The sequence below is a fragment of the Papaver somniferum genome, chromosome 5 (assembly GCF_003573695.1).
Source record: "Papaver somniferum cultivar HN1 chromosome 5, ASM357369v1, whole genome shotgun sequence".
NCBI classification, from domain to species: domain Eukaryota; kingdom Viridiplantae; phylum Streptophyta; class Magnoliopsida; order Ranunculales; family Papaveraceae; genus Papaver; species Papaver somniferum.
In genome coordinates, this window is record NC_039362.1 from 32551719 (window position 1) to 32576567 (window position 24849).

General features: G+C 38.8%; 1 protein-coding gene across 2 annotated transcripts; it reads right to left on the reverse strand.

Moving 5' to 3' along the window:
• Positions 1-12962: 12962 nt before the first annotated feature.
• LOC113281333 (cytochrome b-c1 complex subunit Rieske-4, mitochondrial-like) lies at positions 12963-15810 on the reverse strand. Of its 2 annotated transcripts, none has more exons than XM_026530041.1 (2): positions 15320-15810; positions 12963-13884 (listed from the first exon to the last, which is right to left on the reverse strand). In XM_026530041.1, exons 1-2 carry the CDS (start codon positions 15489-15491, stop codon positions 13247-13249), a joined length of 810 nt encoding a protein of 269 aa, XP_026385826.1. In that variant the 5' UTR covers positions 15492-15810; the 3' UTR covers positions 12963-13246. The 2 variants fall into 2 exon arrangements, 1 of the variants encoding a protein (XP_026385826.1); XR_003326033.1 differs by having other exon boundaries at positions 13717-13939; positions 15320-15459.
• Positions 15811-24849: the final 9039 nt, after the last annotated feature.

The window sequence follows — 24849 nt, forward strand, 5'->3', positions numbered from 1 at the left end:
TGAATTTTTCATAAAATCATCAAAATATTATAAAATTTAGGAAAAGGCACCACGGGACCGTGGTTACGACCGGCCGACCATGCCTTGACCACGGAGGTCCCACGCCTCCTCATTCCTTATTTTATAATTATTTTTCATCATCTCATGGTGTTTTTCCTCAGTTTCGTCGAAACCCTAATTTTGACATATTTTCTCGAATGGATGCTCAATTGCACGTCAGAAAATATCAAAATTCTCATAATTGAGACGCCTTGGGGACACGAGAACGCTATCTTGACCGACCAAGATTGGCTTTTTGGCTCACGGAAGCCGGTCCCATCAATTTTCACAGTTTTGACCTAATTTGCACAATTGCTCGTATTAGGTCCAAAACTCTTCCAAACACTTTGGATTTTCATGAAGTGATCGTCAGGCGGTCACGTGACAACCCATGGCCGGTTTCATGACTCCATGGTCGGTCCCTCGCTTCGTCATAATTAATTAGGTTTTCTCACCTAAGGCTCATACGAGCATTTTTGAATAAATGCTTAAGCCAGCATTTAATCATTCTTCCACCAACAAATCGTCAACTCTTCAGGAGTTCTTCGTATTTACTCACGTGAGCATATGGACACTACATGGTTGATCCACGGTCCCATGTAGTCGCTCCCTCCTTCGTCCCATGGTTAAACTTCTGACGAACCATGAATTGATCATCAATTGATCAAATTACGGTTTCTGAATCCAAGGATCATCACTCCAGATTCCAACCTTAATAATTTTACGACGGCCTCATGGTCATTAATTTTATTAATTATGCTCTGTTCAACGACCAGTATTCTAATTAATATTTTTGGTACGCTGCCAATAATCCATCAGATGAGCAACACTTGCTCACTTCATCGTAAGAATTATATCTCTGTCTCATGTTCAATTCATGAGTTTTAGAACATCATGTTCGACACTCGGCAACTACATGGACTCATCGTCCCATCAAACCACGAAGTCATCAATTGACTAACAAACCACGAGACGTCAATCGTGTCACTTGGGGGATATCACTTAGGGTTTTGGTCTGGTGGTCTACGGCACGTGTGTTCAAACACACGATGGAATGTGAGCAAGTCGTGCAATCAGTTGAAGGAATTCACGAGGTAGTGGGTGGAAAATCGACCAAGTCTCCACATGTTGAGCAACTGGTTTCAAACACGATCTCCACTTTCCCACTCCTTGATTCCATCAACTGTCACACTTCATGGGATCATGGTGTCTAAAATTCCAGCAATATAAATAAGTCTCTGAATCATGATTGAATCATCGGCATCAACAGTATCATCAATCTCACGTATTATCGACAACACGAGATCATCAACTCATCAATTGAGCAACTACTCTCAATTGAGCAATTTCAATCATTCAGAGCTTATCATATTCAGAATTCACACACCCACAATCTTTGATTACCATTGATTCCACACATTTCCCAGCTTCCCTCCTACAGATCAACCCATCCTCTCTTGTGACCGAATTTACTCTGGAACGGTCATTGTCTTGATTTAGGCCGGAGTACCACAGATTGATCTCTCGAATCTAAACCACCCCCTTTGCAGCGGTGCATCTGTGTGAGGTTTAACATTTCGCTCGATTCGAGGAGTCTCCTCCGTACGGTCGTCTCCTCAATTCCTTAAAAACCAGCAAATCGTTTTTCCCCATCCACAGATTGGCGACCACAGTGGGAGATTATTCTCTCGGTTGCAATCTCACAATTTCACAAGATGGTTGATCTCAGGTCGGGTTCAGTTACGAATCCTAACACAAACCGTGCTAGCACTAGTAACAACAACAATCAGAATATCCCAGAGACAATTCCGACCTCTAACACTGATGGTGGTGACATTACTCCTCCTCATGCCGAAGTTCATCCACTATCCTGACAACACCCTGAAGAAGTCAGAGGAGATCCACCACCTACCATTGCTGATCTTATCAAAGCGCAGGAGACTCTTGCAAAGAATCAAACCGATATGGCTACAACGCAGAAGGAGCTATTTAATCAACAAAAAGCTCCCACTGATACAAGGAAGACCCAAGGAAAAGGAAAAGAGAAGGAAAAATCCTCAGACGCTGATCCTGAGGTGATTCCGATTCATACAGTAGATGATGATGAAGTCCGCAAAGCTGCAGACGATCCATCGGCGAAGGAGTCATCAAACTTCATCACTCGGGAGGATTTGGAACGCCTTCTGGAGAACCGTGGAAAAGACAAAACCCCACATGTCCATCGTCACCATCCTCCTTACCCTGCTGCTACGCAAAGATTCATCCTCCAAAAGGTTATACCTCTCCAACCTTCACTTTGTATGACGGAACAGGCAATGCTCGGGAACATATTTCTATTGGGCGAACACAAGCACAACCATGTCGTCCGTCTGAAGGAATTTTCAAAGTTTCTGACAGGCAGAGCATACACCTGGTACAACAACATCGTACCGGGAAGTATCACCGATTGGGGAGAGATGATTAATGCTTTCTACAGAAAATACTTCTTCGTGTCAGAGAAAGTCACTCTCTATGATCTAGGAAGGATGTTTCGAAGGAGCATCGAACATCCTGATGATTATGTGAAAAGGTTCAGAATTCAAGCCTTGGACTGCCACGACCCAAACGTCACATAGAAACAACTTGTAGACTTGTGCGTCAACAAAATGATCCCGGTCTACAGAGCCTTGCTGGAAAACCTCCGGTTCCACACTTTCTCAGAACTTCATGAAGCAGCCAAAACGATCAGAGACTACTACACCTGCTTTACTTGAGCAAATTCTACAAGGTCGAGGAACCTCGGAGCAGACGACGCCTGATCAAAAAAAAGTACGATGTCCAACCTTCCATGAACGTTGTTGCTCAAGGAAGAAAAAGGAAAGCTTCTACTCAAACATGCGACATCCAACACCTCTTCCTACAAAAGCATCACAAAAAGATAACCAATCTTGCACAAACCTCGACCTGGCATCAACGAACGGGAAAATGATCGTACAGACTCAAACTTCTCATGAAGGAGTGATCGAGTTACTGGAAGTCTGGGTTCAAGACGGTGCAATCAAACTGTTGCTCATCATAGAGACCCAACATGAAGAATCCAAGGTACTGTCACCTTCATAGATTTATCAATCAGTCGACAAGTAACTGCAATATTTTGAAGCACGTCACCAAAGAGAATGTTGATGCACAATAGCTTCAACTGGGAACTGGAGGAGTACACAAGAATCCTCTCCCAATCATAACCTTTACACTCTCTGAACAACCTATCAAAGAGGCAGTTCAATCCTTGGTCGAACGTGAATTGCTATCTGTCGAAGGCACAAAAGAGAGACATGTTCACAGCACTAAACCACATCATGTCAAGAAGTCCATTCCGGAAATACTTCTTGAGCCTCCAGCCACAAACCAAGAGATGTACGACTGGGGACTGCTTTCCACAGTCGAAGAAACAAATTTGGAAGAACGTTGATCGATGCCGGCACCGCCATCAACATCATTCCACTGAAAACCTCAGAACCGCAGGCATCAGTCGACAAGAAGCTACTCATGCTCCCATCTCAATCAGAGACCTTGAAGGAGCGCTTGGAATACTTATGCCTACATCACTCTCAAAGTGAACATAAGTTCAACACTGGACAGAAACCAAGTTTCACATAATCAGGAAGATCCAGGATATGACATGTCCTTCAGACGAGCGTGGATCCACGCTGAAAAGATGGGTACTTACAAAGCGCCTTTGGTTACACGTCTCTCCAATGAAGAAAGTTCTGATCCTGAAGATTTGACAGACATTCCATCATCAGAGTACTTGGAGGAATTTCAAACTTTGACGAGGTTGAAGAAAGAACCTGCAAAAGATGCATATACATCCATCAAGAGGTTCCGCACTCAGGAAAGTCTCATCCCACGTCTATGTCATTTATTTCCTCACATGCTATCCTAGCATGGGGACTCAATTCTGCTAGCAACTCTGCAAGACGTTATGAATGAACACTTTGGGAGTTTCTACATAGCCTTGCAAGAGCGTCCATGTGTGCCACAAAATTAGAAAGCTCTGACTTCTGCACAAATGTTGAATCCCACTGCTGCAATGAAATGAATGCTGAATCAACAGAAGAAATTCGGGGCCCAGACGATCAAACCCAAGACATGCTCAAGGGGTATAACGCTTCAACGCTCAATCATCTAAGAAGCCTTCAAAATTGTACTCCCAATCAAAGAGTACACCTTCGATAATGGCGCCTATGGCTTCAACACAAATATCTCGACACTGATTCAACACCAGCATGGCACTACATTCGATAAGTCTTCATTATCTCATTATAAGACTTCTGAAGCAGATGCAACATCATTCGCACATGAATGTTACCAACTCCTTCAACATATATTGGGAAACCTGAGGTGATTCCGTGAAACTTCATCGACATGACTTCTCTACATCACAAAACCCTACATGACTGAGGAACTTGTTCCCTTCACCGATCTAGAACGGAGATTTCTGCTGCTATCTTCCACAACAACGTGGATTCACTTACAAAGCCGCTTCACGATACAGTCATGCTTTCAAGAGCACTCAGGTTGAACTCCCAGTATACCGGATTCTCAACTCACTAACTAGTTCGTGAATGTAAAAGGCTCACTGGATGAAGGAACAAAAATTATATCTATAATCATAGTTCTAGCCTTTTCGGTCTTTAGAGCAACTTCAACCATGGTATCAACATCAACAATAATCTCTAAAGGAACACTATCCATGATCTCAGCATCGACAAGGATCTCTGGAGCGTAATCATTCATGGTCTCAGCACCAACAACGGTCTCAGGAGCAACATCCTCAGGGCTTCATCAACTAATCATTCTCTTAAGTGTTACACATGAAGCAGACTTCTCCAAGAACTAATGATTCATATCAAGATGTGTATACCTTATAACATGCTCAGATGAAAGTCTTCCCAAAGCTGGCACGATTGGTGGGCATAATCCAAAGTCTCCTCCAAGATGTTCTCATCGCCTCTACAAATGAGATACGACATGCTCCGGGCCATGGGTTTACAGAAACGTACCAATGGGTGAGGAATGGGACAATACTTCTTCAATAAAAGATGTTCGTCTATGTTTCTTCTACAACATACCAAAAGGGCGTATCAATCGGACATACGAGCTGAAAGATATGGCCTTTACCGTCAGGTCTATGAAATATGAAAAATTCGTACGGGATTACAAATTGCAAATGCGCACGCTTCGTTGGATGACCTCTACAATTCCAAATTGAGTGATTCTTTTCTCATGTGATAACTCAGCCTCTTAGCTTCGAAACTTGGGGTCAAGCATCGAATTCCGACCTTGTATGAGGTCCCTACAACTTCTAGAGCGTACAACATGCAAGCAACAATTCTTAGACGGGATTCATGACTTCCACAGTCGATCGGTGTCCATCAGGTATCTTCGATAAGTCCTTCATCAAGGTACCTCCAACTTCGACCACCTAGGTTTTTACATCAATTTTTCTACCTGGGTCCTCTATCTAGGTCTCACCAGAAGAAGGGAAAACGAAAGGGAGAGACTTAATAAAATAATGGGGACTGACGGTCCACATGTCAAGACGATCGATTTCACAATCCAAAACCGATCAAGAAATCAAGACCAGAATAAAACCTCACATCTCTCAGAAGTCCAAGGTTCAAGATATCATGGAAAAAAACTAAAGAAAGTCAGCAAAATAAGAAATCTGCTTTTCTTCATCCATCTTCTTCAACACGGCATCACTGGTGGTCAAAGAAGTGTCACCTTCCACCGCTTTCCTTATAACATCAATCTTTTGACGAAGCCACTTCAAATTGAAGCCAAGTTCTTCAGCTTTCTTCAAGTTGTACTCCCAATCAAAGAGTACATCCCAGGTGACAGTATTTCCAGTTGTGATGCGGATATCATTTATAACACGCAATATGGATTCTACTCGCCTCGTCAAGAAATAACTATGCTTCGGATCCTTAGTAACAACGATGTGCCCATACATCTTCCACGGTTTCTCGTACAAGCTTGCATATCCAATGGGAACGCTGAATCCGCCAACTAGTTCATGATACAGGAGTGAAGCATCGAGCGGAGGATCAAAAGCAACTCCTGCACTTGGATATTCATGCACCACTATACGGTTCTCAATTACTGGAGCAGCCTCCAGGGCAACAGTTTCTTCAGTATTCTCTACTGGTGTTTCGGTTTCTTCTATCACTAAAGCAGCAACAATATGAGTTTTCAAGACTTCAATGACAACCTTCTCATGGCCTTGAAGTGATGAGATGGTTGTCTCTTCATCAATAACTCCAAGGCAGTTTGAGTTATCCTCATTGGTTTCAATATCCTCAACTTCGGTATTTGGCACCTAATACGAAGATTACATGAGGTTAGAGTCATTTAAGCTTGAAACCAAATGAGATCATCAAATACATCATACAAGCAATCCAACATTATCAAGATTGATCATTATACACTCAAGTCACGAGCAAATAGCAAGATTGATCATTACGGTAACCTCGTCTGAAGAAACTGTACTCTGCCCTGTACTAAAAGACGAACTGGGAGCAATCTACAAGGAATCTGAGGATGAGTTATATACCATTCTCTTCGCATGGATGTCCTCTACCACATGTCAAAATTTCATAACAATCCGATGAACGAGAAAAGATAAGTAGCTAAAACATGGAGCAACATGTCATCTGAAAAAGTTCTGAAGGTCTCCTGGAAGTTCACTATTTCGCCTTTTTCAGGCCCTAAACATGCTCAAACTTCAAAGAGCTTTTTTAGTAAAACTTGGAAATTTTATGGGCTTGAAGATACATATGCAAACCTCGAAAATACGACTTCAGACGAAGATTCTACAACGTTTCTAGTAAAATTTGAAGTCTGAAATTTTCCGGTGACGTATTTCGGCAAAGTTATCCATAAATTCACATGGATTTTCATTCATTCATTCACAAATCAGTGATATCATACTTCTTTGAAGAAATTACAGGAGATATACTTAATAAGGGAGTCTCTAAATCATTTGAAGGCTCGACGATGCCAGAATCTCCGTTGACAAGACCGCTATCTCCATTCGGTTCGGGATTTCGGGAATTCTCCATATTCCCATCTCCCAAAGAAGAGTGTGCTTCATCAACATGATTCTTATATACAATGATTTGTTCCTGGATTCATCAACAAAAATTATTATTATTTCATTCAAGGAGATGCCGCGATCACCTGCACGAAAGAGATATTTACATCGACTTCTTCATCAGTACTAGATTCCTGAATTGTTCGCTTGGGAACAAGTTGAAGACCGTCAATCGATGGAGAAAAGGTCTGAAAAGAAATAACAAAACCTTGGTCTCGTGATCCTAATTGCACGGGCAGGAAAAAGTCATGACACAAGGAGCGCTAACAACTCACCAAAGAAACGGCTGGGGACTGCACGTCATTTGCTAACATCCTGTAGTCCTTACTTCTGGGTGCTCCGCCCCGAAGACTTTCTTCCATTTCCGAGGAGTCTACATTGATCTGAAACCTCACTACATGATCATCCTGTGGTTTAGTTGATGAAATAACCAGGAGTACAACTCAGTATCAAGGATCTCTCACCATCACCCAGAGGTCCCAGAAATACCATTTCTTGAAGTTACACCCGCGGAGATGTCATCCCTGGAAACATCGTCTTTGAAAGTGTCATCATGGGAGTCAGTCATTCTTGCAAAGTGGCTGTGACATATGCATAACATTCAGCGCATCATTTATACAAAGCGCAGGATTCAGCAAAACAACGAATCATGAAATAAAGATGCTCACATCAGCGTCTGCAAAAATGATTCCATCATCGAATCAGCGGTTCTGCACCAATTTATGCTCATCAAACGACGCTCCAATCATGACAATGAAGCCTTCATCAAGTCGTGGTTTTTTCATGCTCTCTAAATCCGGTAACGTCTCAACTTACGACTAAGTTCAATTACTGGTATTATTATTTATGGCCGAAAAATCACCATTTAATGTTGACTGAGGAACACAGCTTTCCTCAGTAAGCAGGGGACTTAATGTAGATGGTGGATTTTCGACAAGGTCTAAAATCGTAAACTCATAATTATACGAAGCTCTGATCCAGCAATCAGACGTGAGTATCGAGACACGGGTCTCTCATCGAATTCTCAACGGAGAGTACTTTCTCTCAGAGTACATGTAGATATGTAGTCTCACGACAGGACAACGGCATATCTCATGAATACTGAATATTTTCAGTGATTATTTCTATATAGTATCACAAGATGGACGGCTCCTAGACAGCTTGCTCCGCTAGTATAGAGCGATAACGTCTTCAGGAACAAACAACGAGTTTACCCTGACTATATAAAGGATATGACTTACCGACAAGCTCATATCGGGATAATTAATGCTCCTAGACAACTTGCTCTGCTAGTATAGAGCCACAAAGTTGATTATTCCTAATTACAATTGCTCCTATTCTATGGTCGAATCCACGACTGGTCCCATGGAATAGCAATAACAATTGCTCCTATTCCATGGTCGAATATGCGACTGGTCCCACGGAATGGAAATAAACAATTGTTCTGATTCTATGATCGAATCCACGGCTTGATCTCATAGAATAGCAATAACTATATTATCCCATTACTCTGATTTCATGATCGAATCCACAACTGGTCTCATAAATGGTAATAGATAAATCTTAATTACTCTGATTCTATGGTTGAATCTACGATCCCATGGAATGGTAATGCTCACTTTATTATTCTGAATTCGTAGTCGAATCCTCAGCTGATCCTATGAATTAATAATAAACATCTTATTACTCAGTTTTGTGAACTATTCTCCACTGAATTCCACAATTAGTAATAAATAATCAACAACCGGGGGTCTGAGCTACCTCTAAGTAAGCCCCGGTTCAAATGGTGAAAGTGTATTCAACTACGATACACTAACAGTCACCGCACGAACGAGTATTTCAAAATAGAACGAAACGATGAACCTATGCAAAATAGGGAAGAAAATAATAAATAATTAAAAATATTGACCAAGGTGCTGGGAACACAGACACATGACCTACTGACCGTGTCGTGGTCAGTTCCACGCCAGTTTTATATTTTTAATACATTTTTATTATTTTCCATGAATTGATGAAAATTCTCTCATCTGATCAAATCTCCTTCGTCTCGAGGAAGCTCCTCGGTTTCATGGTACTTCCGTAAATCCATAACAAATAATATAAAATTAAGGAAAGGAGTGTGGGGCGTGACCATTATCCAACCGGCCATGCCTTGGTCCCAGCAGGCCCCACACCCCAGGGTTCCTTATTATTTTATTATTATTATTATTATTATTTCTCTAATTTCATGAAAAAACTCCTTGATTTCATAGTTTTTTTTGCACAAATCATCATATAATAATAAAATAAAATAAAATTATGAAAACTTATGGGACCGGGCCACTAGCCGGACGGCCATGCCCTAGCCGGTCCCACATGCCATTTGTTTTATTATTTTTTTATTATTTATCCTATTTTTCCATGAATTCATCAAATTCCATGATTTTATGGTATTTCTCTCAAATTAGGAAAAATTCCCTCAAATCATCAAAAATACCTAAAAATATTAAAAAATTGTGGAAAACTCGTGGGACCGGGCCATAGCCGACCGTCCATGCCTCCATGGTCCCACACCCCCGTGTTTTTTATTATTTTAATATTTTGCTTCCATGAACTCATGAAAACTCCTTCAATTTATGGAAACTCCCTAAATTCATTAAATTTCTCAAAATTCATGAATTTTTCATAAAATCATCAAAATATTATAAAATTAAGGAAAAGGCACCATGGGACCGTGGTCACGACCGGCCGACCATGCCTTGACCACAAGCGGTCCCACGCCTCCTCATTCCTTATTTTATAATTATTTTTCATCATCTCATGGTGTTTTTCCTCAGTTTCGTCGAAACCCTAATTTTGACATATTTTCTCGAATGGATGCTCAATTGCACGCCAGAAAATATCAAAATTCTTAGGAATGAGATGCGGACGCCTTGGGGACACAAGCATGCTATCTTGACCGACCAAGATTGGCTCTTTGGCTCACGGAAGCCGGTCCGATCAATTTTCACAATTATGACCTAATTTGCACAATTGCTCGTATTAGGTCCAAAACTCTTCCAAACACTTTGGATTTTCATGAAGTGATCGTCAGGCGGTCACGTGACAACCCAGGCCGGTTTCATGACTCCATGGTCGGTCCCTCGCCTCGTCATAATTAATTAAGTTTTCTCACCTAAGGCTCAGACGAGCATTTTTGAATAAATGATTAAGCCAGCATTTAATCATTCTTCCACCAACAAATCGTCAACTCTTCAGGAGTTCTTCGTATTTGCTCACGTGAGCATATGGACACTACATGGTTGATCCACGGTCCCATGTAGTCGCTCCCTCCTTCGTCCCATGGTTAAACTTCTGACGAACCATGAATTGATCATCAATTGATCAAATTAGGGTTTCTGAATCCAAGGATCATCATTCCAGATTCCAACCTTAATAATTTTACGACGGCCTCATGGTCATTAATTTTATTAATTATGCTCGGTTCAACGACCAATATTCTAATTAATATTTTTGGTACGCTGCCAATAATCCATCAGATGAGCAACACTTGCTCACTTCATCGTAAGAATTATATCTATGACTCATGACATGTTCAATTCATGAGTTTCGGAACATCATGTTCGACACTCAGCAACTATATGGACTCATCGTCCCATCAAACCACGAAGTCATCAATTGACTAACAAACCACGAGACGTCAATCGTGTCACTTGGGGGATATCACTTAGGATTTTGGTCTGGTGGTCTACGACACGTGTGTTCAAACACACGATGGAATATAAGCAAGTCGTGCAATCAGTTGAAGGAATTCACGAGGTAGTGGGTGGAAAATCGACCAAGTCTCCACATGTTGAGCAACTGGTTTCAAACACGATCTCCACTTTCCCACTCCTTGATTCCATCAACTGTCACACTTCATGGGATCATGGTGTCTAAAATTCCAGCAATATAAATAAGTCTCTGAATCATGATTGAATCATCGGCATCAACAATATCTCAATCTCACGTCTCATCGACAACACGAGATCATTAACTCATCAATTGAGCAATTTCAATCATTCAGAGCTTATCATATTCAGAATTCACACACCCACAGTCTTTGATTACCATTGATTCCACACATTTCCCAGCTTCCCTCCTACAGATCAACCCATCCTCTCTTGTGACCGAATTTACTCTGGAACGGTCATTGTCTTGATTTAGGCCGGAGTACTACAGATTGATCTCTCGAATCTAAAGCACCCCCTTTGCAGCGGTGCATCTGTGTGAGGTTTAACATTTCGCTCGGTTCGAGGAGTCTTCTCCGTACGGTCGTCTCCTCAATTCCTTAAAAACCAGCAAATCGTTTTTCCCCATCCACAGTCGTTTTGCATAATTGTTTGTTGAAAAAACTAGTTGTTCCTCGAAAAACTCAATGCAACAATCCCAGATTTACGTCGAGGAAAAATAAAACAAATCATGTCGTAATAGCACAATCGGCTGGGACGTATATTAATCGGTTGGTAAAGTTCATACTTACAGCTTGGTTAGGGTTAACACCCAGTCGTAATTTCTTATACGGCCTGATGTCTTTTGGGTATCATATCCCTAATATGGGATTGCAAGGTTATAACCTGGCCAATTGTGATGTTACGGCTTGGTCTGTTCTATTTTTCTTGGCCGTAGATATGGGATTACAATGAGTTATTGCATTGAGTTTTTCGAGGAACGTCTAGTTTTTTCAAAAAACTAGTTGTTGGGTCATTCTTTGCTATAAAATGACCCTTCTTCAACAAAGAAACTGTGCAAAATCTCTCTCTCTCAAACTCTCAAATATTTGCAAAAATAAAAATAAAAAACATGGTTGCTCGCTACACTACCGAGGAGGATGTTGCAATAGTTAGAGCGTGGCTTACGATAGTAAAGCATCACGGAAATGAAAACATTTACATAGATGAAACCTCCGATTCTTTTTGGAACCGTGTGCGTATTGTTTTTGTTTCATTAGAAAGAAATTATAATGGAAGATTGATGAAACTCATTAAGAAAAGATTCGAGAAGCTCTTTCCACAATTGGAAGCTTTCAAAGAGGAAATGAAAGTCGTAAAGGAAAACAATTCCAATATGCCACATGCTCAAAGAGTATGCTTGTTTATTATTTGTCCGTCAAAAATTGTTTTGAAAAATACTAACTTGCAAATGATTTGTTTTTCAGTGAGAGATGGCCGAAGCCGATTTTGAGGATGTCCATGGCAAGAAGTTTGACCTTCATGGTTGCTATCGTGTTTTGCAAAAAGATACTTATACTGACTTCGATCACTACTATTGAGACCCATGTCTGCAATGTATTGATCTTTTCTTTAAATTTTGTACTATGAAATATGTATGGCTTTTCATTTCAATGAAATGCCATGAAATATGTATGCATTTTCCCTTTCTGCATTTTCTTTCTTTCAAATACAGATAGTATCGGCTAGGAAATTTCCAACCGAGGGACTTCTCACGGCTAGAAAAACTGCAAAACCTAACCGTTACATGAACTTACATCTGGAAAACTTATGCCACGGCTGGGACATTGCGGTCACGGTTGGGAATCCCTAGCCGAGCCAAAAGAAAATTTTCTAATTTTCTGTAACCGCAGAACAACTAGCGGCTAAGAAAGTGCCAACCGTGATGGGCAACTAACGGCTGGGAGTTCTTAGAGTCCCAATAGTAATTGTCATTTCATGGCTAGGTCGACAAGAACTCCTAAAAGCAATTTTCCTAAACCCTAAATTTAAAATAAAAATAAAAAATTACAATGCCCCAAAACCATTGACAAATAAGTAGATCAATAACATAAATCATTGACATTGTTGTACAAGCCCTTTTTCCCTCTCAACTATATAACCCATTTAAACCAGCTACAAGAAAATTCATTTTTCATTTTCATAAAAAACGTATAAGTATATGCATTGAGATAGAAAACAGAAGCTAGGTTATTACAGTGCCCCAAACCCACTTGTTAAGGCCTCTCTTAAATACCAGCTACACTTAACTGATGAAGAAAACGAGAAAGAATGTATGCTGTAGGAAAATAAAAATCTCTCAAAAAGAACCACAGCAAAATCCTCAACCAATCAATAACTTGTTGCCTTCCAAAAAGCTGTAAGTGGGTACCTCCAAGTTCTTCGGTGCTGGCCCCTTCCGAATCCTTCCAGAAATATCATAGTGGGACCCATGGCATGGGCAAAACCACCCACCAAAATCCCCAGCATTAGGAAGCGGGATGCAGCCGAGATGTGTACACACTCCAACAACAACCAGCCACTCTGGGTTCGTAACCCGCTCTGCATCTTGTTGCGGGTCACGAAGGGATGCCAAATCAACATTATTGGCAAGTTTAATATCATCATCAGTTCGACGCCTGATGAAGACTGGCTTGCCACGCCACTTGACAGTGACAGTGCTCCCAGGCTCAATGCTGGACAGATCAACCTCGAGGGAAGCCAGCGCGAGTACATCTTTACTAGCAGACATGCTAAGCACAAACTTGAGGACCAGTAATCGGACAAGAGAAGCATACACAAATCTTCCGCCCGACAAAACAAAGTAAGCAAACGCCCTCTTGCTAGGATCTCCAGGGGGATAACGCTCATGGTTATAATTATCATATACAATCTTTGGGGTTGGGTTCTTGACAGCCGCCACAGTTGCAGGGACTTCTGGAGTTCTATCTTGTTTTGGGGCGAGTGATTCAGATGCAAACCCTAACGCGTACAACCAACAAGTTCAACAAAAAAATCTCCTATATCCAGCTAAATACTGCAAAGAACCAAATAAACACAGCCACGGCAAATTCACTCCATAAGAATTAAAATGTGATACATGACTTACACAGTCAGACAAACTCGGAGAAAAACCTAGTTACTCGCCCCAGTATCATTTACGAATTCGTAAATATTTGGGAAAATCCCCTTCCGAGATTGTCTTCAATAAATTTAAACTTGGAAATAATACAGTATGAAGCTTGAATACCGAATCAGCTCGTACTTGATGTTGCCCTCACTCCCCTTATTTCAAGACTGCCCAACAAGAACAGGCTAGAAATATGTTTGTATGGGTGATATGATTGCTAAGATAACACCGAAGACTGCTAATAAAAAGAAAATGGCACATGTACTACATTCCAATATTTGTAAAAGTAACCTATCAGAGTCAGTTTACCTGCTTTCAAAAGATTTATTAATTTTTTCCCTAAGAGGAATCATTTTACCCAATCATGTTCTAACATGATATCATTATAATATAACATATAAGCTGAAACTGTTCAACATAATTTTTTTGCAAAGTTAATTATCCATCCAAAGCTTTTCAACATAATATCGACAAATTGGCATACCACATAACCAGGCATCAACAAAAGAAAAAAAAGTTGGAACAAGGAAATCCCCTTAAGTTGAAATGAACACAAGACATTCCCTACTAAATCAACATTTTCTGCGCAGTAAGCCTTCTTACTTAGGAGTTCGTCGTAAATTTACAAATTGAAGAGATCCACAAAAGTTCGTCTATATATTGAACAGAAAACAGTAAAAACCCCCGTATAGTTATAAAAAATCCACTCTACTAGGTTAATAAACAGGAAAACAAATAATTTCAGAAAGGAAGGAATATTTATATCATCCACTCTACTAGGTTATATTGAAAACAGTATCCTGATTCCTGATCTACGAGGATCACTAAGTTCATCTTGCATTCATGGAATACATTTAAAAGAACACTTTCACTGCCCAACTTACAACTGAAAACGATGGAAAGATTCATTGGTATGTCTTAGAAAGTGCATTGGCAAAGACTTCATTTGCTCTAAATAACTGGAAATGGATTAAATCAAATTAGTAAGCTATACGCATCGGGCCACTCCACTCATAATATCCCAAAGTAGCTCCTCCCTAGTTTAAGCACTAAGTGCTGGTCTATAATTTTAATTTTTTGCACATACGATGGGCATATTCATAACTGCCTTCAATGATCCCCTAGTCTTACGAAATTATCTAATTCGTTCAAGCACAATTCATATCCCTGGAAAATCTCCCTACATTTTGAATGATGAAAACCTAGGACCAAATGCAAAATGGTAAAAAACATGAAAAATTCCAAAAAAACCCTAAAGAATAGAGTAGTAATAAAACGTTAACTAACCTCTGATTGAACCAAGATAGAAAGATTTCTTCGAGGAGAAAAAGTCATCGTCACAAGTAGTAGTCGTTGTCTCTCCACTGTTGATTAGATTTCTGGATACGATAGCTGCAGAAGTATGATTAGATCTCCATGATAAAGATGATGAGATTCTTCTGCCAGCGATCCTCAACATCTTCTATTTCTATTTTTAGGGTTTTACTTGTCTTTTTGTTTCTCCAGTTCGTCCCTTTTTACGGGCAAACTCATGTCATGAACACTAAAACTCCCACTTCCTTGTGCAGGAAAAGAAAAAGAAAAACTCCCACTTTCGAGCAGCCTGCAGACAGAAAACTGGTGCCGTTCCATGTGAGAAATGCCACAAAGGCCTTCAGATGACTGCTTGAATAAATTTTTGCCGTGGCTAGGGTATGTCTACATGGAAGCATGGAACCAGTTGGATCCGAGGTTCGCAAAACGGGTCAGTGACTGTTGTAATACGTTTTCACAAGCGAGTGGTTTGTTGTTTTTTTCTTGTCCGGGTGAGGCAAAAAAGCGTATCATTTAGAAAAAAAAATTGGTTTTTTTTCTTTTTTTTTTTTTTTTTTTTTTGTTGTTGACATTTTTAGCCTTGTGTCATTAGCGGCGACCCTGAAAGAAGTAGGGGCGATTAATAAGACAAAATAGTAGCGGCGACCCTGAAAGAAGTAGGGGCGATTAATAAGACAAAATAGTGTCACTCAAACCTAAATTGAAGCGTTCCCTTATCTATGATTTTTTGCAATGGCAAATATACCCTCCACAATCGGTAGTTTACTTTAGTGATCGGTAGATGTCAGGATAATCGAAGGATAATGTGTACATATGTAGTTTGAAAGTTTTGTTATTTTGAAATAACCTACGATCGGAAGGTAATTATTTACCATCTCTCCCGATTATGAAGTTGTCCCAATATTGAAATTTGAAAAAAAATCAAGTTTTTCGAATTTGGGAACTAACATAATCGGTAGATTATGAGTTAATATTGCTCCCGATTATGAAGTTGCCCCGAAATTGAAATTTGAAAAAATCTCAAATTTTTGAATTTGGGAACTACCATAATCGGTTGACTAGGAGTTAATACGTCTCCCGATTATGAAATTTCCCCAAAAATGAAATTTGAAAAAATCTCAAATTCGGGAACTACCATAATCGGTAGCTTATGAAGTTCACCTAACCTACCGATTTTAAACCCCGCGTTAATCGGTAGACAATGAGAAAATGTTGTGCCCGATTATAAGGGTTTTTTGGTTCAGAAGAACTGTAAAAATGAAACCACAATAATCGGTAGCAAATGTTAATGTTTTACTTCCAATTGTGGACTTGTCTGACAAATTTTTGGAAAAATCACCAGAATCGGTAGGTAAGGTTGATATTTAACCTCCATTGTGAAAAATTCAGCAGTTTCAGACAATCAAGTAATAAACATAACTCAAAATACATTCATAACCCATAAAATTAAGAACATATAACCCAAAACAAGTATTTAAACACACCATAATCCGAAAGAAACGATTAAAACAACATAATCCATAACATCGAACAACATATTATCACCTATGTCCAAGTTTTCTTCTTAGTATTGTTAGCTAAAGTTTTGGAACGCTTAACACGACTCGGACGACCCACATTATCACCAGCATCACCTTCATCTCCCTCAATATTTCTTTCAGCAAGAGAGCTTGAAGAAGCCTGAGATCTTTTGTTCGTCTTTGATGTTTTTTTCTTGGGCGGGTTCTTCGTCACTTTCTCCCCAAACTCAGTTGTATACTCTTCATTATCAACATTATCAATCATCTACATGTGCTTTTTTATCTTCTCAATTGGCACAGGTTGTCCAGCCGTTATGCAATCAGCGTACCATTTGGACAAATACTTGAACCTATTCACCTGTTTTTTTAATTAAAAAAACGTTAAATGGAGTTTACCTAAAAAATTGAATCGTAATATTAAAGGGAAAAGTCATAACCATAGGCATCAGTCTTCATAACCTTAGGGTTTTTCTTTGACGATACATTTGTAAAAGGCTGCCTTTGAGATCGTCTTTGCTTTAAGTTCACAAATTACACGAATATGTGAATGCTCCCGGTATCACTCCATATAGCCTGGAGCATTTTCATCACCTCGGTTGACAAGTCTCCCAGGGTTGACCAAGTAAATCATCCTCTGATCCCAATGGTTAAGAGATGGTGAACTAGAGTAAACTACCTTGATGGTGTCAATATTAGACTGGGAATGCTCCACGTCCAACTTGAACTTGCCACTTATGTGATGCCATGGTACTACTTGTACATAACCGTGTTGTCGCATCATCCTGGAGCCATTGTACATCACATAACCTGTGGGGTGCCACAACGGTCCAAAATAAAGGCACAACTCGGAAAGACCCGTTATATGTCCACTAGCTCGGTTTTCCTTGTATGGATCAAAGCATACCTCTGAGGCCTTAATTGAGTCTAATTTCTCCCTCAATTGAACCAATTGTTGCTCCATTGTCCTTAAACAGTTCTTTGTGAACTTTTACTTTGTTCCTTTCCATGTACCTTTCTCCCACTCTTTGTTCACATTTGCCAATTTCAGACTAGGGCAGTGGTCATAGATCCATGTCTACATAGATATCAAACCAAGTATTAGAAATCAATTCTTAAATTAGAGAAAAAAAAACATAACGATGAATGGATTAATAGAGTTGAGAAAATACCTGGAGTATACTCACATTCCCGGTAATTTGTCTAGTTTTAAGCCTTGACGCCTTTCTCAACTCTGTCATCAAGAATGCAATATATGTCGTGCCGCAAGAGTAGTCCGCGACCTTATTGAGAGGATGCAATAGTTGTAGAAGGTTGGCGTCTACTCGGTTGCCACTGGCATTGGGGAATATGATACATCCCAATACACACAAGAGATAGGCGGTGGCCGCGACATCCACTTCGGCATCACTTAACGGTCCATGATTTTCTTTCTCGACAGTTCCTTTGAATATCTTGATCAACTGACTCATGTTAAACTGTCTAGTTTTGTAAGAGAAGCACTTGTTGAACTCAATGGTTTATGTCTCTTTATCCCAGCCAAAACACTTTTTACACAAATCATAAATTTGTTCCCAACTTAATTGCTTTGTGTACTCATACTCGATCGATACACCATGGTCATTGAGATTAAGAATGTGCTTCCTATGATCTGGAGTAATGGTCATCTACCCAAACGACATACGGAAGGTGTCAGTCTCGGGATACAATCTCTCCACAAAATTGATATCGCGACCCGATCATGTTCCAACATTGAGTTCTCGGCATCATTAGATAATGTCGAGTTGGCTATGGTTGTCTTGAACCTTTCACATTCACCATCTAAAGGCCAATCTTTCAATACTTTTTTGATGGTGCAATAGTGGGTTTGGGTAGACGAATCACATCGGAATGATAATATAAAGACACAACACATTAAAAAATTAATAGAGTATTATTACGAATAAAATGACAATACGTTAGTAAAAAATAATATGATTATTACCTCGGTTTCGTAGATTTCTCTGGCACATGAGTCTTTGTAGCCAAATAACAATGCTCCTCCATCTTTAGGCAGCCCCGAGATTTCTTCTTCAAAATTCATCTTCTTCAACTCAATGGGGACAAGGTGTGATGCTTTCTTCGTGATTAGCTTCTTTGTAACTCCTCCTTCTCCTTGTGTACCACTTGGTTGTCCTTCTTCTTGTAATCTAATTTCTGGAACACTTTGTCCAACTTCATCTTGAGTGATTTCTGGAGCGCTTGGTTCTACTTCTTCTTGAGTTCCCTGTTGAGCACTTGCTTCTACTTCTTTTTGACTCCTTCTCTCCGCGCACTAGCGCTTAGTTTCTTACCCCCTCTTTGACGAGGCCCTGTAACAGTTGTACCTTGGTCTTTCTTACCTCACATATCCCTAAACAATAGAATTGGTTTGTAAGAATTACACTACAAACTACATAATCGGAAGTCATAATAGAAATATAAACTTCCGATTATGCACAATAGGAAACATGGGTATAAGATTTTCTTCTCATTACACACAATCGAAAGTCATATTCTAGTTTTATCTCCCGAATATGAATCAGTTTTGGTTCATAAACTGATACTTTCATGAGACATATATAATCGGAACAAAATAATCTAACATATCAATCGATTGCTTATACCCGGAAGTAAAGAAATAGCTTTTGGTTTCCAATTAAAACGTAGCCCCAAAATCACAAAATTTTCAAATTTTACAACTTACATAATCGGTAGTGGGTTGAATTCGTCTAACCTACGATTCTATGAATCGGAAGTCAAATACCGTATAGTATCTTCCGATTATGGGCACCAATTGTGTGTCCCTACATGTTCTAATCCTCTGTTCAAATCGTAAGGCAAAATATTTTAGGGTTCAGTGGAAAATATCTATATATAATCGGAAGTAAGCTATAAAAATTAACTCCTGATTCTGGTCGATGTAACCAAAAACCCTAGAAAATGGACACAATCGGGGGATAAAATGATGATCTAACTACCGACTCTGGGAAATAACCGAAAAAATCTGGAACTTATTTTCATGGATTCGTCAAATCGAAGCAACATAAACACACAAAACGATAGAAACTTACCTAATTGGGACCATTTGCTGGAGACTTTGATTATCAGAATCACCACCAGCACCTACATGAGCGGCTTCGTCTTCTTCATGTTCTTCGTGTTCGTCGTTTTCTTTGTCATTTGCAGCAGTTACAATCACTTTGTTCTTTGATTTTTCTCCAATTTTTGGATCGTCACCACGGTAGACGTTTTATACTCGATCTCTCGTGGGTTCATTAGTTCCAGTCATCGTATTATAGAAGAATCAATGATGTTTTTGATTCGGCGATGAATGACGACAATGAATTGAAGTTTGAGAATGAGGGAAAATTGTTTTTGCTCTCCATAATCGGAAGGGAAGAAGGAGAGCAAAAGAAGAGTTGAAAAGAAAATAAAATGAAATGAAATTAGGTTAGGTTTTGGGTGGTTTTAATCGTCGACGATGCGTGTAGGTAATTGTACAATCGGTAGATTATCACTGGAGCTAAAACTACCGATTAATAATGGTTTCCCCAAATTCATTTTTTGCAAAACCGATATCAATTCGATTTTTACTTTAATAATCGTAGGATATGATATGTTATTAATCTACCGATTATGGAAATAACCCATTCTTAAACAAACTAATAATCGGTAGATAATACCTCTATACTAAACTACCGATTATAGAAGGGCACTCAGGTATTCTCCGAAAATTTGGACATCCCATGATCGTGTCTATGGGTTGGGAATAAAAATGTCGCCCCTAATTCTCTCAGGGTCGCCCCTAATGACACCATGATTTTTAGTGCTATAGTGGTTAAATAGAAATAGAAATAGAATTGTGATTTGAGATTCATATCCTTTTTTTTTAAGGAAACAAGAAACGCCTCATAATTTCATTAATATGAAATTTTGATTGCATTATGATCAATTACAATCAGAAACATAAAATAATAATTAGTACTAAGTTTTCAAATTTCGAAACTTAAAGAAATTTGTACTAAGATTTTACATTCTACTTAAGAAATTGATATCTTGATAATGATTTCAAACCATTTTGTTTCTTGATCATTTGAATCTTGATCATTGACATCATATATGTCTTTTTTTTTAATACGAAAGAAATTTTATTTATAAGATAAGGATTACAAATGATTATCTTCTTGGAAACATAGTGTAATCCAAGAGGGAAGTTGTTCACTCCATTCTTCCTCATTGTTAAGATTTCTTGCATGTTTTGCAAGGGAATCTGCAACATGATAGTTTTCAAAATCTACTAACAGAACCAGACAATCTAGGACAATGTTTCTAGTTGTCCATTTTATTGCATCTAAACTACCATTTAAAGCTCTTATAACATTTGAGCAATCTCCTTAAGTAAAGTTTTCTAGCTCCTTTCCTTTGCGCCCATTTTATCGCCTCCATGAGTGAAAAAGCTTTAGCTTGCTCTGGGTCTAAGGATTTTGAGTGCCAGGATCTACCTCCATGACAGTTACCTGAAACATCATGCATTATCAGTCAAATTCCCATGTCTTAGTTAACTCCAAGAATGAAGCATCAAAGTTAACTTTGACAAAATTATTTACAGGTTGTTCCTATTTATTGAAATCACCAGAAGACTCATTAAGAGAAACAGTCGGATTACTGTGCAATCTGAACCAAGAAGAATGATCAGATTGAATATTATGTGCAACCTGTGAGTATGCCAGCTGAATATTATCAAACACTTCTTTACATCTGGATTTCAATACATACCATAAGACAAAACCATAGTAATCAAGCATGGATATACTTATATGTGAGAATTACTTACTTTAAACATATTTATGATCCATTATTGCACATTCACATTAGCAATTTCACGAAGGAAATTTACATTCACAACATTCCAAATATATATAGCAAAATCACACTTTATAAATAAGTGTCATAGATTCATCATATATGTTAGATGCTTCCACAAAAAGAAGTAACATGCCAAAATTGATATTAAAGCAATCAAAATCGGTATTATTTTCCGAATTAGATCGTCTTCTTTCAAAACATACTTGATTATAGTACAACACCACCACCGGAGAACGCCATTAAGGCTATTATATAACAAATCTTGATGCATACATATGCCATCAGACCGATCAGAAAGATAAAAACCTAAAATCACAAAATTGTGATTTTTTTATTGACCCAAATCTACTTGGAAAATCTGATATCTCAGATTATATCCGAGCAAATCTAGGTTTGAAGATGAAGAAAATTGAAGAAAATAAGTTTTGGAATTATTTGGGAAAAATTATTACGCAAAGAGAAAAGAGATAAATGAATATAAATATTATTGCATCGAATTATAAACACATATTTTCGTATCTTATAGTGTAACATGTATAAAAACGCATGTTTTCTGATTTAAGACTGATAACAAGATATGTAGCTACGCAAAATTAAGATATGGTTATTTGATTGATCTGATCTCCTAACTTGATCCAATTATAAAATTGTCTCTGTTGATTACATAGTCTTTTCCTATTAGAGTAATCGGGTAACATAATTAGGTCGAAAGGAATTATGAGAGGCAACATGAAAGTATAGTTCTTTTTGATCAAGTTAGACTGAATACAATCTCCTAGTTTACAAACTTAACTTCTTGTATTTACATACAAAGTTACACATGTATGGATCTCGTTAAATCTTTCTGATGAGGGACCACTCGTATATACGTGGAGATAACGTCATGATCCACTCAGACTTTATCCCTTGCTAAGTTACTCTCTCGACCTGGACTCTTCATTAGTTCTCGATCTCCAGATCGCGACTCATGACAACCCTTGGTTTTGTCTTCACTTCTTGCTCCAAAACTGATGTCTAGTCTCGTACGTGGTTGTGTTGCTATTTAAATGTCACGCTCGAGCCAAAGACTTGTTCTTTTCATCTCGATATATGTTTTATCTTGGCGATGAGTTCTAGGACCTCACATTTGTCAGTTTATTTAGGTGTTATATTTTGTCATCTATACATTTTCCCCCATTTTATTTAAATATAGTTTTTATGTTGTATTTTATTTAAACTTGGTTTACTATTCTAGATTTTAACTGTAATGACCCATCTGTCCACTATATTGTTCCCACTTAGCCACTGCGGTCATCCGGCAGTGTGGGATTTTCAACGGACATCGATGCGGTCATCCGGCAGCAACTTCCCGGGTGTTCACCCATCCCTGGATTACTCTCCCCAAAGCACGCTTAGCTGCAGAGTTTTCTGCCTACTCTGGATCCAATCGTGATGAAAAATCCCCGGTGTTAGGGAAGGACAAACCATTACTTATATTTCGATCGGATCGGAGTATTACAATACACCGCCTTAAATTGGAGTCGTTTTCGACTCCAGAATCTATCCAAGCCCAAATTTCTGACATTCCCTACCCTCATGAGACAAGTACATGGAACAACCCCGTCCAGTGTACTCTCTCACCCTCGGCAGGTGACCCATCGTCGGCTCTGATACCATTAGTAATGGCTCATCCCTCCATCGATATTGTCCCCACTTAGTCACTGCGGTCATCCGGCAGAAACTTCCCGGAGGTTGGCTTAACATCTTATCGAGATGTTATTATATTTAAATGATAAATGGGTGATACAACCATGATATTACAACTTAGGTATTTGCTTTGATCAAGTATATCTTTAATCGAGTATACCTCTCTTTTTCCCCCAAAAGAAGAATTATCTTAAATACAGTTACTGCTGCTAATTATTGGTATGAGTTCTCACGCATGATGTATTCTTCATTCTTTTTGGAAATCGAAGATTTTGATTGGGTTTTATTCACCCAACTATTTTATAGTTATTTTTATAGATCGTACACTCATGACTTGTAATGCTCGGTTACCGTAACAACGGCCATTAAGTTTGTCGAGATAGGTGGTGGAGATAATGAACCTGTTTAGTTGGTTATATCTATTTACTTTTATTTTATATTCTGATTTCCAGATCTGTAAGTTCGTTTACAGTATTTTATCTTTCTTTTTAAAATCTCTAAGAGTCAAAAGTTCAAGCTTTTCTTATTTTACGGTATCAAAAGTCTTTATTTTATTCCACCTTTTCAATGGCAGAACAATTTAACCAATCTCAAGAGCTTATTATTCAAGGAGTTGATGGAACTTATAAAGATCATTTTATTTTAGTTTTGATCGAAAAGAAATTCATTACTAAATAAAAGATTACATAGTTTTTCTCTCCTCTGTGAGGATAGCTTTAATACAAACTAGAGTATTATTATCCTCCGAAATAGAGCATATCCTGATGTCTTTTGCGAACTTAGCTAAAACATCAGCATTATTATTACAATCCCTATAAATATTGCTGATGTTTTAGATAATGCCTGCAAAACCTATCAATATCCGCTAGAAGGTTACGATCTTCCCATTGTACTTTCTCAAAATTTGAAGCAGCGTCTTCATTAACCTTTTTAGAATTTCCTTCTAGAATTGCATTATTATAACATTTTCTTACAATCCATTCAGCAGCTTCAAGCATAGTCAGTGCCTCAGCGTGCTCTGGATCCCTTCCTTCATTCCACTTCACCATTGCCCCCAAGAATCTACCTGCATCATTTCTAAAAATTAGCCCCATACCAATAATTTTAGTATCATAATCAAAAGCAGCATCAAATTTCAACTTTATCCAGCCTTTTGGAGGAAGACTCCGTGTTTTATCTTTTGTCTTTCTTCCCATACAAGTAGTTGTTAGAGCACTACTCGGTCGAACTCGCAAGCGTTGCTATCTCAAGCTTGTTTGCCAAGTTTATTTATCAAAACTATAAGTCTTGATTTCTAGTCTACTTATAGCTAAGTCTCGGATTATGATAGAAATTGTAGTTGAGCATTAGACTTCATGGCGTTCATTGATTGAAGACGAAGAACTACTAAGGGAAACTTGTGTAACTTCATCA